The 16,145-nt window shown below is 47.5% G+C and overlaps 1 protein-coding gene and 1 pseudogene across 1 annotated transcript in view; one reads left to right on the top strand and one right to left on the bottom strand.

Annotated features, from left to right (window-relative positions):
- LOC119329760 (LEAF RUST 10 DISEASE-RESISTANCE LOCUS RECEPTOR-LIKE PROTEIN KINASE-like 2.5) overlaps window positions 1-12,023 on the bottom strand; it is a 41,631-nt gene extending 29,608 nt beyond the window's left edge. The window contains exon 1 of the mRNA XM_037602855.1: window positions 11,853-12,023. Within this exon, the coding sequence (XP_037458752.1) occupies window positions 11,853-12,023 (171 nt within the window). The remainder of the gene's footprint in view (window positions 1-11,852) is intronic.
- A 177-nt stretch (window positions 12,024-12,200) lies between these two features.
- LOC119334862 lies at window positions 12,201-12,339 on the top strand (annotated as a pseudogene).
- Window positions 12,340-16,145: the final 3,806 nt, after the last annotated feature.

The raw sequence follows: 16,145 nt of genomic DNA, 5'->3' as shown, positions 1-16,145 counted from the left end.
TCCCCTGGCCGCCGCCCCTAGGAGATTGGATCTCCTAGGGCTGGCGCACCCCCCCCTTTGGGATCCCTATATATAGTGAGGGTAGGAGGGCCTCTTGAGACACAACTTTTGCCTTTGGTGCAACCCCTCCCTCTCTCCCAAGTTCTTCTCCTCTCCCGTGGTGCTTGGCGAAGCCCTGCAGGATTGCCACGCTCCTCCACCACCACCACGCCGTTGTGCTGCTGCTGGATGGAGTCTTCCTCAACCTCTCCCTCTCTCCTTGCTGGATCAAGGCATGGGAGAAGTCACCGGGTTGTACGTGTGTTGAACGCGGAGGTGCCGTGCGTTCGGCACTTGATCATCGGTGATTTGAATCACGACGAGTACGACTCCATCAACCCCGTTCACTTGAACGCTTCCGCTTAGTGATCTACAAGGGTATGTAGATGCACTCTCCTTCCCCTCGTTGCTAGTCTCTCCATAGATAGATCTTGGTGACACGTAGGAAAATTTTGAATTTCTGCTACGTTCCCCAACAGCTCCCTCTTCCACCGAGGTTGGTGTTTGCGTTGAGCATAGACATGATTGGATTATGTCTATCGCAATACGGTTATTCATTTAAGGAGAATAATGGTTACTCTGTTTATTTGAATAATACCTTCAATGGTCTTGCACCTAAAAGGAATGGTTTATTGAATCTCGATCGTAGTGATACACATGTTCATGCCAAAAGATATAAGATAGTGATGATAGTACCACCTACTTGTGGCACTGCCACGTAAGTCATATCGGTATAAAACACATGAAGAAGCTCCATGTTGATGGATCTTTGGGCTCACTCATTTTGAAAAGTTTGAGACATGCGAACCATGTCTATTGGTGTATATGCATGAAGAAACTCCATGCAAATGGACCGTTTGGACTCACTTGATTTTGAATCACTTGAGACATGCAAATCATACCACATGGGCAAGATGACTGAAAGCCTCGTTTTTAGTAAAATGGAACTAGAAAGCAACTTGTTGGAAGTAATACATTTTGATGTGTGCAGCCCAATGAGTGCTGAGGCATGTAGTGGATATCGTTATGTTCTTACTTCACAGATGATTTGAGTAGATGTTGAGTATATTTACTTGATGAATCACGAGTCTGAATTATTGAAAGGTTCAAGTAATTTCAGGGTGAAGTTGAAAGATCGTCGTGACAAGAAGATAAAATATCTATGATATGATCATAGAGATGAATATCTGAATTACGAGTTTGGCACAGAATTAAGACATTGTGGAAATGGTTTCACAACTAATACAGCCTGAAACACCATAGTATGATGGTGTGTCTGAACATCATAACTGCACCCTATTGGATATGATGCATACCATGATGTCTCTTATCGAATTACCACGATAATTTATGGGTTAGGCATTAGAGACAACCACATTCACTTTAAATAGGGCACACATAATTCCGATGAGATGACACCGTATGAACTATGGTTTAGAGAAACCTAAGCTGTCATTTCTTAAAAGTTTGGGGCTGCGACACTTATGTGAAAAAGTTTCAGGCTGATAAGCTCGAACCCAAAGCGGATAAATGCATCTTCATAGGACACCCAAAACAGTTGGGTATACCTCCTGTCTCGGATCCGAAAGCAATAAGGGATTGTTTCTAGAATCGGGTCCTTTCTCGAGGAAAAGTTTCTCTCGAAAGAATTGAGTGGGAGGATGGTGGAGACTTGATGAGGTTATTAAACCGTCTCTTCAACTAGTGTGTGGCAGGGCACAGGAAGTTGTTCCTATGGCACCTACACCAATTGAAGTGGAAGCTTATGATAGTGATCATGAAACTTCAGATCAAGTCACTACCAAACCTCGTAGGATGACAAGGATGCGTACTACTTCAGAGTGGTACGTAATCTTGTCTTGGAAGTCATGTTGCTAGACAACAATGAACCTACGAGCTATGGAGAAGCGATGGTGGGCCTGGATTCCAAAATGGCTCGAGGCCATATAATCCGAGAGAGGATCCATATATGAAAACAAAGTGTAGACTTTGGAAGAACTACTTGATGGTCGTAAGGCTGTTAGGTACATATGGATTTTAAAAGGAAGACGGACAATGATGGTAAGTATCACCATTAAGAAAGCTCGACTTGTCGTTAAGATGTTTTCCGACAAGTTCAAGGAATTGACTACGATGAGACTTTCTCACTCGTAGCGATGCTAAGAGTCTGTTGGAATTATATTAGCGATTACTGCATTATTTATAAAATCTTGCAAACAGGATGTCAAAACATTGTTTCCTCGACGATTTTCTTGAGGAAAGGTTGTATGTGATACAACCGGAAGGTTTTGTCAATCCTGAAAGATGCTAACAAGTATGCAAAGCTCTAGCAATCCTTCTAAGGACTGGAGTAAGCATCTCGGAGTTGGAATGTATGCTTTGATGAGATGATCAAAGATTTTGGGTGTATACAAAGTTTATGAGAAACTTGTATTTCCAAAGAAGTGAGTGGGAGCACTATAGAATTTCTGATGAGTATATGTTGTTAACATATTGTTGATCGGAAATGATGTAGAATTTTTGGAAAGCATGCAGAGTTATTTGAAAAGTGTTTTTCAATGGAAAGCCTGGATTAAGCTACTTGAACATTGAGCATCAAGATCTATAAGGATAGATCAAAACGCTTAATGGTACTTTCAAATGAGCACATACCTTGACATGATCTTGAAGGTGTTCAAGATGGATCATTCAAAGAAGGAGTTCTTGCCTGAGTTGCAAGGTATGAAGTTAAGACTTAAAGCTCGACCACGGCAGAATAGAGAGAAAGGGCGAAGGTCGTCCCCTATGCTTAGACATAGGCTCCATAGTATGCTATGCTGTGTACCGCACCTGATGTGTGCCTTGCCACATGTCTGGCAAGAGGGTACAAAGGTGATCAAGGAGTGGATCACCAGACAGCGGTCAAAATTGTCCTTGGAGAAAATAAGGACATGTTTCTCGATTATGGAGGTGGTAAAAGAGTTCATCGTAAAGGGTTACGCCGATGCAAACTTTGACACTAATCCAGATTATTCTGAGTAGTAAACTGGATTCGTATAGTAGAACAGTTATTTGGAATAGCTCCAAATAGAACTTGGTAGCTGCATCTACAAGATGACATAGAAATTTGCGAAGTACATATGGATCTGAATGTTGCAGACCCGTTGACTGAAACCTCTCTCACAAGCATAACATGATCAAACCCAGAACTCTTTGGGTGTTAGTCACATGGGGATGTGACCTTGAGTGTTAATCACATATCGATGTGAACTGGATTATTGACTCTAGTGCAAGTGGGAGACTGTTGGAAATATGCCCTGGAGGCAATAATAAATTGATTATTATTATATTTCCTTGTTCATGATAATCATTTATTATCCATGCTAGAATTGTATTGATAGGAAACTCAGATACATGTGTGGATACATAGACAACACCATGTCCCTAGTAAGCCTCTAGTTGACTAGCTCGTTGATCAATAGATGGTCACGGTTTCCTGACCATGGACATTGGATGTCGTTGATAATGGGATCACATCATTAGGAGAATGATGTGATGGACAAGACCCAATCCTAAGCCTAGCACAAGATCATGTAGTTCGTATGCTAAAGCTTTTCTAATGTCAAGTATCATTTCCTTAGACCATGAGATTGTGCAACTCCCGGATACCGTAGGAGTGCTTTGGGTGTGCCAAACGTCACAACGTAACTGGGTGGCTATAAAGGTACACTACAGGTATCTCCGAAAGTGTCTGTTGGGTTGGCACGAATCGAGACTGGGATTTGTCACTCCGTGTAAACGGAGAGGTATCTCTGGGCCCACTCGGTAGGACATCATCATAATGTGCACAATGTGATCAAGGAGTTGATCACGGGATGATGTGTTACGGAACGAGTAAAGAGACTTGCCGGTAACGAGATTGAACAAGGTATCGGGATACCGACGATCGAATCTCGGGCAAGTATCGTACCGATGGACAAAGGGAATTGCATACGGTATTGATTAAGTCCTTGACATCGTGGTTCATCCGATGAGATCATTGCGGAGCATGTGGGAGCCAACATGGGTATCCAGATCCCTCTGTTGGTTATTGACCGGAGAACGTCTCGGTCATGTCTGCATGGTTCCCGAACCCGTAGGGTCTACACACTTAAGGTTCAATGACGCTAGGGTTATAAAGGAAGTTTGTATGTGGTTACCGAATGTTGTTCGGAGTCCCGGATGAGATCCCGGACGTCACGAGGAGTTCCGGAATGGTCCGGAGGTAAAGATTTATACTCCCTCCGTTCCTAAATATTTGTCTTTCTAGACATTTCAAATGACTACTACATATGGATGTATGTAGACATATTTTAGAGTGTAGATTCACTCATTTTGCTTCGTATGTAGTCACTTGTTGAAATGCCTAGAAAGACAAGTATTTAGGAACGGAGGGAGTATATGGGAAGTCCTGTTTTGGTCACCGGAAAAGTTTCGGTGTTTATCGGTAACGTACCGGGACCACCGGGAGGGTCCCGGGGGTCCACCAAGTGGGGCCACAAGCCCCGGAGGGCTACATGGGCCAAGTTTGGGAGGGGACCAGCCCCAGGTGGGCTGGTGCGCCCCCCACAAGGGCCCAAGGCGTCTCCAAGAGGGAAGGGGGCAAACCCTAGGGCAGATGGGCCCTAAGGCCCACCCCAGGTGCGCCTCCCCCTCTCCCCCTTGTGGCCGCCACCCAGATGGGATCTGGGGGCTGCCGCCACCCCTGGGGAGGGAACCCTAGGTGGGGGCGCAGCCCCTCCCCTTCCCCTATATATACTTGAGGTTTGGGCTGCCCAACGTACACGTGTTCCTCTCCTTCTTGGCGCAGCCCTACCCCTCTTCCTCCTCGTCTCTTGCGGTGCTTGGCGAAGCCCTGCTGGAGTACCACACTCCTCCACCACCACCACACCGTCGTGCTGCTGCTGGATGGAGTCTTCCCCAACCTCTCCTTCTCCCATTGCTGGATCAAGGCGTAGGAGACGTCACCGGGCTGTACGTGTGTTGAACACGGAGGTGCCGTCCGTTCAGCACTAGGATCATCGGTGATTTGGATCACGACGAGTACGACTCCATCAACCCTGTTCTCTTGAACGCTTCTGCTTAGCGATCTACAAGGGTATGTAGATGCACTCTCCTTCCCTTCGTTGCTGGTTTCTCCATAGATGGATCTTGGTGACACGTAGGAAAATTTTGAATTTCTGCTACGTTCCCCAACAGTTTAGTCCCACCCCGGAAGTGGAAGAGGAGTTGGACCTCCTTATAAGGGTTTCTCTTCTACATGTTATTGGAGCTTGAGAAGAGATGAGGCCCTCGCGCACTCCTTCGTCGCCCGCCTCGTCACGACGCGTCGTGCCGCGGGTTGCGGGATTGAGCCGAGCCGAGCTCACACCTACGCGCTTATTTTTGCCAGTCACTAACGGAGAGTTCTCTGACAGCTGGGCCACGATATGAGACGTCGGATCGTGGGCTGTCACGGACTCGGACGTGGGTCGAGCCCACGTCTCTCCTCGCGGCTGCGCCTATATAAGTGTGCGGTGCCCCTAACCCTAGTCGCCACGAACAGATCACATCTGCTCCATGCGCACGCCCACCGTCGTTCCTTTGCTGCTGCTGCCTCCGGTGACTACATCCCATCCGTCGCGTACACGATTGACGGGAGAGCAGGTCTCCGAAACCCCGTCTCTCTAGTTCCTGTATGGGAGAGATGGAATAGGATTTTGGGAAGCGACTACGCGACTGCTCGCTTCCGATCCGCTACTTCCTCTACGTCTGTGTCGCCCTCATCATCACCATGTCCACCGACGCCGAACGTACCACCGCCGAGAAAGCTGAAGCCGACAAGAAGGCCGCCAAGGACACTGCTGCCGCCGAGAACGGTGTCCAACACAATACCAACTTTAAGAAGGGTAAGAAGACCTTCAAGAAGAACAAGAAGGACGAGGGATGCTTTATTTGTGGTTCGGTTGAACATTGGGCCAACAAGTGCCCAAACAAGTACAAGAAGTCAGGACAGGACTCCAAGTCTGTCAACATGAGTGTGAACAACCATGAGAATGGTGCATCTGGGTACGGTAATTTATTTACTATTTTTTCACGGTTTCAGCCCACCGATTGGTGGGTTGACACAGGTGCAGGTGTTCATGTGTGTGCTGACATTTCATTGTTCACTTCTTACCAGGTCACAGGCCACGGGTCCGTATTGATGGGGAATGGCGTGAGTGCTTCTGTTCATGGTGTTGGCACGGTCGATCTGAAGTTTACTTCGGGAAGGATCGTGTAGCTGAAGAATGTGCAGCATGTCCCCGCCATCAAGAAGAACCTCGTTAGTGGCTCCCTTCTATGTAGAGAAGGGTTTAAGTTGGTTTTCAAGTCTAATAAATTAGTTGTTACGAAATATGGACTCTTTGTTGGAAAAGGTTATGAGAGCGGAGGGATGTTCCGCCTTTCCCTCGCAGATTTTTGTAATAAGGTTATGAACCATATTCATTCGAATGTTAATGAATCTGAAGTTTGGCATTCACATATTTGTCACATTAGTTTCGGTGTTATGGCGCGGCTAGCCAAGTTGGATTTAATCCCGAGTTTCCCACTAGATATTGCTATGTGTATCTGTTAAATACTAAAGATGAGGCTCTACACTACTTTAAAATCTATAAGGCAGAAGTTGAGAATCAACTTGAAAAGAAAATTAAACGAGTCCGGTCAGATCATGGAGGAGAGTACTTCTCGAGTGAGTTTGATTCCTTCTGTGCGAAACACGGCATTATTCATGAGAGGACGCCTCCCTATTCACCCCAGTCAAACGGGGTTAGATACATCGGGTTTATCCAAGGCATGGTGGGGGGAAGCTATATTGACAGCATGTCATGTCCTGAATAAAGTTCCGACAAAGGATAATGAGATCACTCCCTATGAGAAATGGGCAAAGAGAAGGACAACACTCTCGTACTTGCGTACTTGGGGCTGCTTGGCGAAAGTCAATGTGCCGATCCCCAAAAAGCGTAAGCTTGGACCAAAGACTGTGGACTGCGTTAATTTGGGCTACGCTGAGAACAGCATTGGCCATAGATTTCTAGTAGTGAAATCTGAGGTACCTGACCAGAAGGTCGGTACAATTATGGAGTCTAAGGATGCTACATTCTTTGAGGATATTTTTCCTATGAGAGATATGCAAAGCACTTCTAGACAGGAATCTGAGGAGACTCCTGAGCCTGCCATTCCTATGGATTATTATGAACAAACACATGATGAAAATCCTGAGGAGGATGACGAGGAAACCCTTGGTAGGGGCAAGAGACAAAGGACTGCAAAGACCTTTGGTGATGATTTCTTCGTGTACCTCGTGGATGATACTCCCACTTCTATTTCAGAAGCATATGCCTCTCCAGAAGCTGATTACTGGAAGGATGCGGTCCATAGCGAGATGGACTCCATCATGGCTAACGGGACATGGGAGATCACTGACCGTCCCTATGGTTGCAAACCATTAGGATGTAAGTGGGTGTTCAAGAAGAAGCTTAGGCCCAATGGTGTGATTGAAAAGTACAAGGCTAGGCTTGTGGCCAAGGGCTATGACCAGAAAGAAGAGGAAGATTTCTTCGATACTTATTCACATGTGGCTAGACTGACCACCATTCGAGTATTACTCTCGTTCGCGGCCTGGCATGGTCTTCTCGTCCATCAGATGGATGTTAAGATGACTTTTCTGAATGGGGAGCTAAACGAGGAAATCTACATGCAACAGCCAGATGGCTTTGTGATAGATGGTCAGGAAAGAAAGGTGTGTAGGTTGCTGAAATCTTTATATGGCCTGAAGCAAGCACCTAAGCAATGGCATGATAAGTTTAATACAACTCTGACATATGTTGGTTTCGTTGTTAATGAGGCTGACAAATGTGTATACTATCGCCATGGTGGGGGTGAAGGAGTTATACTGTGCTTGTATGTTGATGACATACTGATATTCAGAACAAATCTCAAAGTTATTGAGGAGGTCAAATCATTTCTATGTCAGAACTTTGAGATGAAAGACCTTGGTGTGGCTGATGTTATCTTGAACATCAAGTTACTGAGAGATAATGAGGGTGGGATTACACTTCTGCAATCCCACTATGTTGAGAAGGTGTTGAGTCGTTTTGGATATTCGGACTGCACACCATCTCAAACACCATATGATCCTAGCGTGTTGATTCGAAAGTCTCAAGGCATGGCTAACGATCAATTGAGATACTCTCAAATCATTGGTTCACTGATGTACCTAGCGAGCACAACGAGGCCTGACATCACGTTTGCTGTGAGCAAACTGAGCCGGTTTGTTTCCAAACCGGGTGATGTACATTGGCATGATGTTGAGAGAGTTATGCGCTATATGAAAGGTACTATGAACTATGGACTTCACTATGCAGGATACCCGTCGGTACTTGAAGGGTATAGTGATGCGAATTGGATCTAGGATGCTGATGAGATGAAGGCCACAACTGGGTATATGTTTACTCTTGGAGGTGGCACTGTTTCCTGGAAGTCTTGCAAGCAAACGATCTTAATGAGATCGACAATGGAAGAAGAATTAACAGCATTAAACACATCTGGTGTTGAAGCAGGATGGCTTCGAGATCTTTTGATAGACTTGCCATTGGTTGATAAACCGGTTCCAGCTATCCTTATGAACTGTGACAATCAGACTGTCATCACCAAGGTGAAGAGTTCGAAGGACATGAAGTCCAACAAACACATAAGAATGAGATTAAAAGCTGTCAGAAAATTAAGAAACTCCGGAGTGATAGCGTTGGAGTATGTCCATACGGCTAAGAATCTGGCAGATCCCTTTACAAAAGGGCTATCACGTGTTGTGATAGATAGTGCATCGAGGGAGGTGAGTATGAGACCCACATGAGTTGCCATGGTAGTAACCCAACCTATGTGATCGGAGATCCCGTGAATTAGGACCTGAAAAAACAAGCCAGTGGTGAACTGAGGAGAGTAACTATACTAACCCACTCCGTTGGAGATGCAATACTCCCAATACTATATGGTAGGATGACTACTGTATTAATGTGTTCCGAAGCTTATATAAGCAAGATGCTATCCTACAGAGCGATCTTTGGAGGAACACACCTATGTGAGCCCGACTGCTGGTCATAGTCTATGAGATTGGGGTGATCTCTAGTAAGCTCTTGAATAGGCCAGGAGTGTGACTTATATGCTCCACTCGAGGGGTCAGTCTTCGGCAGCCTAGTACTAGTAAGACATGTGGTGAAACTCCTTTACGCCAAACTGACAATTCAAGGCATAGTCCATTGTTCAGTTGTGAAGGAGTGTAGCTACTTACTCTAGGTGAAGCTCAACCTTAACAGGTCTTCACTGAAACACTGGTATATCAAAACAGTAATTGGAACAGAGGACACAATGGGCCCTCGAGATCTGGTGGGGATTGCTGAAATTTGAGATGGGCTCTAGGCTCATATAGCAATTTCTGAAAAATCTCCAAGGGCCCATGTGGGTTTATTGGCACTAGATGGAGTGGGAAGTTTACTCCCACCCCGAAAGTGGAAGAGGAGTTTGACCTCCTTATAAGGGTTTCTCTTCTACATGCTATTGGAGCTTGAGAAGAGATGAGGCCCTCGCGGACTCCTCCTCCGCCGCCCGCCTCGCCACGCCTCGTCATGACGCGCCGCGGGTTGCGGGATTGAGCCGAGCCGAGCTCACACCTACGCGCTTATTTTTGCCCCCAGACCCTAGTCGCCACGAACAGATCACATCTGCTCCACGCGCACGCCCACCGTCGTTCCTTTGCTGCCGGTGACTCCATCCCGTCCGCTGCATACACGGTCGACGGGAGAGCAGGTCTCCGAAACCCCGTCTCTCCGGTTCCTGTACGGGAGAGAGGCGAATAGGTTTTTGGGAAGCGACTACGCGACTGCTCGCTTCCGATCCGCTACTTCCTCTATGTCTGTGTCGCCCTCATCATCACCATGTCCACCAACGCCGAATGTACCACCGCCAAGAAAGCTGAAGCCGACAAGAAGGCCGCCGAGGACGCTGCTGCCGCCACCGCCGCCGCGGCGTTTGCATGGCCGACTGGAGGGTATAACGCGTTTATCCCGCTCCTGTTTATTTTCGTATTGGCAGTACTAGCAGTATGTGTAGATTTGTCTATTGTTTGCTTAGTACGTGCATGTTTAGATCAGAGTCAGTACGTCGGCAATTCAGTTAATGCCATGCTAGAAATTTATTTATGGATTAAATTAGTTGAAAAATTGCCTATTTACTCAGCAACACATGTAGATTTAGCTTAGCTCATGTTTAGTACGGAGTAGTAGCTCAGCGAGGGAAACCAGTTTGACTGAGATGATAATATCATGCTGACTATCATTTTGCTTCTCAAATCACCATCAAATTTATGCGTGGCTGAATATTAAAATCACCCAACAACGATTCCCAAATACAACAGAGCCCCCGCGTCGCTCCGCACGAGCGACACGGGCGGCGACCCAGGCTCCCTCCGGCAGCCGGCCCCTCCGTGTCTCCCTCCTCGCCGCTGCCAGGACGCGTTGCCGGGCAAAGCCCATGTGGCAGAGGTGGCGGCGGGGCTTCTTATCCAGGTTGCGGACGGCCCGTGGCTGGCTCGTGCGGCGCTGGCGCATGGTCGCCGTGAGCTCTGCAACGGCGGGCTGGAACTCCTCCCCTCCGGTGGGAGCGGCAGATCCGGGGCCCTCATGCCCGGATCTGGTGGTGTGCGGGCGGAGCGCGCTGGGAGACCACGGCGATGGCGCGTGCGTGCAACGGGCGAGCGGGGGTCTCGAGCATGGTGGGCATGGAGCTCGGGCATGAGGTGCCGCAAGGGTCTCTGACGAGGCATGCAGCCAGCAAGGGGTCCGAGGCGACATGCAGCAGGCGCGACAAATCTGGTCCCTGGCGGGTGCTCGGCGTGCGTGGTGCTCGCCGGTGCCCCTGATGTTTGGTTGTGGCTCGGAACCGTGGTGGTTTCTGGCCTCGAGCAACGCTCATCTGTTCCTTCCCGGCATGGTGCTCGACATGGAATGGTGGCTCGCTGCGTGCGCGGTCATGGGTCCGGTCGGCCGCTGATGTTTCTGGTGCCTTCTGATGGAGTTTGGCTGCCATTGGCCTCCGTGCGGTGTGGTTGGCTGAGGCAGTTCTTCGTGCTTCTTCGTCCAAGGGCAGGTTCGATGGTGGTGATGGTTGGTGGGCTTATCGGTGCCGGTGGTTTGATGTGCGGCCGAGGGTGTGTCGGGAGCTTGGGTGAAAACTCATTCTCGACATGGTGCAGTGACTGCGATGGCGGCGGTTGCGGTCGTCGTCGACCTTCCTGGAGGCATCACTACTTTGCTGCTGCACGCCTCTCGCACGGATCCGGCCATCACAGCCTCTCCAGGGGAAACCCTTGATCTTGTGTGATCGGACATTGCGGCACCTTGGTGTTGTTAAAGTATTTTAGGGTCTTCTAGATGATGTACGGTTGGTAGAGATAAGATCTTGTTGAGGTTATTTCGTACGGTTCAAGTATGGAACGATTTCTTTCTTGTACGCCACGGATGGGGCTATTCCATCCCTATATTAACACGTAAACCGCAGCCTGCTACGGCAGGTAAAAATGCTTCCCAATTTACATGGTAATCAGAGCCAATCTTCCTTACCTCATCTAGCTTTTCAATCTACCATCAATGGCGTCTTCATCCTCTGCGGCGCCTTCCTTGTCTTCCAACCAAGTTTCCGAAAAACTCACCAGAGAGAACTTCCTCCTATGGAAGGCACAAGTCCTTCCTCAAATCCGTGGCCCTGGCCTTTATGGCTACCTTGATGGCAGCAAGCCTGCTCCCGAACCTACCATCTCCTCCACCGACAAAGATGGCAAAATGGTGACCGTGCCGAATCCTCTCCACACCGCATGGGTTGGGATCGATCAGCAGATTCTCTCCTATCTTCTCAACTCCCTTTCGAAGGAGGTTCTCATCCATGTTCTTCATCTCGAGACCTCTGAAGCCGTGTGGAGCGCCCTCACCACCATGTTCGCATCACACTCCCGATCCTGAATCAATAACCTCCGCATATCCCTCTCCAACGCCCAGAAGGGCAATCAATCTGTCCCGACGTATTTCTCTCACATGAAGGGCCTGGCTGATGAACTTGCAGCTGCCGGGAAACCCATCGGCGAGGATGAGCTTGTCTCCTTTATCCTAGCCGGTCTTGACATGGAGTACAACCCTCTCGTTTCTGCTCTAGATGCCCGTACTGAACCAGTTTCTCTTGATGCACTCTATGGTCAGATGGCCAACTTCGATCAGCGGGTTGAGCTCCTGTAGAACGCTGGGGGTGGCTTCAAATCCTCGGCCAATTCTGCATCTCGTGGACGCGGTGGCAATCACGGGCGGGGTGCTCCTCGTGGGCGTGATGGAGGGCACGGCGGCAACAGCCGCGGTGGTGGTAACAGCGGCGGCAATGGTGGTGGTGCTCACCCTTCCTACAACAACAATAGGGGTGGGCATGGTGGCAACAATGGTGCCTCCCGTGCTCCCGTATGCCAGATCTGTGGCAAACCGGGGCACATCGCCATCAACTGTTGGTATTGCTACACCGACGACTACCCTCCAGAAGAGAAAACAGCAGGCTCCATCAACACCTCCAGCTACGGCATAGATACCAATTGGTATGCCGACAGTGGCGCTACTGACCACATCACCGGCGAACTACAGAAGCTTACAGTTCGTGACAACTACCGCGGTGGTGATCAAGTCTACACCGCAGATGGGTCAGGTATGCACATCAGTCACATTGGGCATTCGGTTATTAAAACCCACTACGATAAAATCCATCTAAGAAATATATTGCATGTCCCATCTGCCTCTAAAAATCTCCTTTCAGTTCATCGAATTGCTATTGATAACAATGCTTATCTTGAATTTTGGCCTACTGTCTTTTTTATAAAGGACCAAGCAACGGGGAGAATTCTTCATCGAGGCAGATGTAGAGGAGGTCTTTACCCTTTGATCCTGCATTGAGTCTGTTTGTGACTCTTGCCAAAAAGCAAAGAGCCACCAATGACCTTATCCACTTTCGAATAGTGTGTCTACTGTTCCGCTTGAATTAATTTTTTCGGATGTATGGGGAGATGCTCCTCTTTCTGTTGGTAGATACAAATATTATGTCAGTTTCATCGATGATTATAGTAAATTTTCTTGGATCTACCTTATCAAAAAGAAATCTGATGTATTCGAAGTATTCAAAATTTTCCAAGCACATGTTGAACGTCAATTTGGTAGAAAAATTCTCGCCATCCAATCCGATTGGGGAGGCGAATACCAAAAATTAAATTCGTTCTTTCAAGAACTAGGCATCTCGCATCATGTGTCCTGCCCACACGCCCATCAACAAAATGGGTCAGCAGAACAAAAACACCGTCATATCGTTGAAGTTGGTCTTGCTCTCCTTGCCAACGCATCCATGCCGTTAAAGTTTTGGGATGAAGCTTTTCTAGCAGCCACCTATCTCATCAATACTCTCCGCAGTAGCGTCATCAATTTGACACTCCCTTTGAGCGCCTCTTTCATACTAAGCCTAATTATGCATCCCTTCGGGTGTTTGGTTGTGCCTGTTGGCCAAACCTCCGCCCATACAACACTCAGAAACTATCTTTTCGATCCAAAAAGTGTGTTTTCATAGGCTATAGTCCTCGGCACAAAGGGGTTAAGTGTCTTTGACGTGTCCACTGGCCGCGTTTATATTTCTCGCGATGTAGTCTTCGATGAGACTCTTTTTCCCTTTGCATCACTCCATCCGGCCCAATGCAGGAGCTCTCCTTAGAAAAGAAATCTTGCTTCTCCACGATTATCTCAAGAATCCATCTTTTGATCATGGGGGCGATAATAAATGTGATGCTCAAAATATGGCATGTGCTACTGACCAAGTTTCTTCAGAGGATGGTGTGCAGGATACAGGAGATGTACAAAAAAAATTGGGTGAAAATCTTGCTCAAAACAGGTTAAATTTGGAGACAAATGATCCCTTATTTTATGTTGTACAAGAAGACAGGATCCGGCTTGCCTGCTCCCATCCGTGCTATTTTGTTCCAATTAAATCATACCATGTATGCGGGAGCATGGATGGGAGCACGCTGGGGGAGCAGGCAAGTCTCGTCCAAGAAGACAGAAGCACGGGACACGGAGCAGATTCTGGCGCACTATCCCGTGCTGATCAGGGCGCCCGATCCGAGGCTGATCCGGCTGCAGCGGAACCTTCCAGCGCATCATGGCCGGCCCAATCGAGCCGCGGACCAGCTTTTTTTTTTTGAGGGTAAGCCGCGTGTTCGCCTGCCTCCCGCATGCAAATCGGTCTCCTGCATGCAGTTCAGCGCGTGGGCCCGCGGACACCCACCAACGAGTCCTCGCTCGCCCGTGCCCGACAGATCAGGAGGATCTTTTTTTTTTTTTGAGGGTAAGATCAGGAGGATCTGGCGGGTCGGCCTCGCCTGCTGAGCCCGCGGGATCTTCTGCGGCAGGTGGGCAAGAGATCAATGGCGTTGTTGTGGACCGGCTGGAGCAGCGCCCGGATCTTTTGCGGCACCGGCTGGACCCTTTGTACGCGGCCGTACACGATCTCAATCTGGGATACACAAACCTCTAAGACCTAAAGATGGTATAGTACGGTATGAAAAAAAATCAGAGTTAAATTTGGATCATTTTGTTCAACAGGTGAGCCCACAAGTGAGCCACAAAGTGTACAAGAAGCATTAGAGAGTACGAACTGGAGAAAGGCAATGGACACCGAATACTCGGCATTAATGAATAACAAAACATGGCATCTAGTTCCAGCTAGTCATGGTAAAAATGTAATTGATTGTAAGTGGATGTATCGAATTAAGAAGAAAGCAGATGGTAGCATAGATAGATACAAGGCTAGATTAGTTGCAAAAGGTTTTAAACAAAGGTACGGATTAGATTATGAGGATACCTTTAGTCCAGTCGTTAAAGCAGCTACTATCAGACTTGTTTTGTCTATTGTTGTGTCCAGGAGATGGAGCCTAAGACAGCTAGATGTGCAGAACGCGTTTCTTCATGGTGTTCTGGAAGAAGAGGTCTACATGAGGCAACCACCAGGCTATGAGCACAAAGATTCACCCTTTCATGTGTGCAAACTGGACAAGGCTCTATATGGGCTCAAGCAAGCACCAAGAGCATGGTACTCTCGGGTAAGCTCAAGATTACAAGAGTTGGGCTTTACCCCTTCAAAGGCTGATACCTCTCTATTTATTTTTAATAAATCTAGAGTAACAATATTTCTGCTCATATATGTTGATGACACTATTGTTACTAGCTCCTCTCAAGAAGCAGTGCCAGCGCTACTACAGGATTTAGGCTCTAGCTTTGCACTCAAGGACTTGGGGGATTTACATTTCTTCCTTGGGATAGAGGTCAAGAAAACCGGAGATGGCATTGTGTTAACACAGGAGAAGTATGCCTCAGAAATCTTGACCAGAGTTGGCATGAAAGACTGCAAATCTGCACCCACACCTTTGTCAAGCACTGAGAAACTTTCAGCCTTTGATGGTGAGCTTCTAGAACCAGAAGATAGTACAAGGTATAGAAGCATTGTTGGGGCATTACAATATTTGACTCTCACAAGACCAGATATTTCTTTCTCAGTCAATAAAGTATGCCAGTATTTACATGCTCCAACTACAGTTCATTGGTCAGCAGTAAAGAGGATTCTTAGATATGTCAAACACACCATCAACATAGGGCTTGCATTTAGAAAGTCTTCATCTACTTTGTTAAGTGCTTTATCAGATGCAGACTGGGCATGATGTATTGATGATAGAAGATCAACCGGTGGCTTTGCAGTATTTTATGGTGCAAATCTAATTTCATGGAGTGCCAGGAAACAAGCTACAGTATCTCGTTCAAGCACTGAGGCTGAGTATAAGTCCTTGGCAAATGCAATAGCAGAAGTTATTTGGGTGCAGTCACTATTGAGAGAATTGGGTATGCCCACGAAACATACTCCATGTTTATGGTGTGATAATCTTGGGGCAACCTATTTGTCAGCTAATCCTGTCTTTCATGCACGCACCAAGCACATCGAAATTGACTATC

This window comes from Triticum dicoccoides, chromosome 7A (assembly GCF_002162155.2).
Source record: "Triticum dicoccoides isolate Atlit2015 ecotype Zavitan chromosome 7A, WEW_v2.0, whole genome shotgun sequence".
Classification (NCBI taxonomy): domain Eukaryota; kingdom Viridiplantae; phylum Streptophyta; class Magnoliopsida; order Poales; family Poaceae; genus Triticum; species Triticum dicoccoides.
The sequence above is the reverse complement of the archived record's forward strand: the minus strand, read 5'-3'. Positions and strand labels throughout refer to the sequence as shown.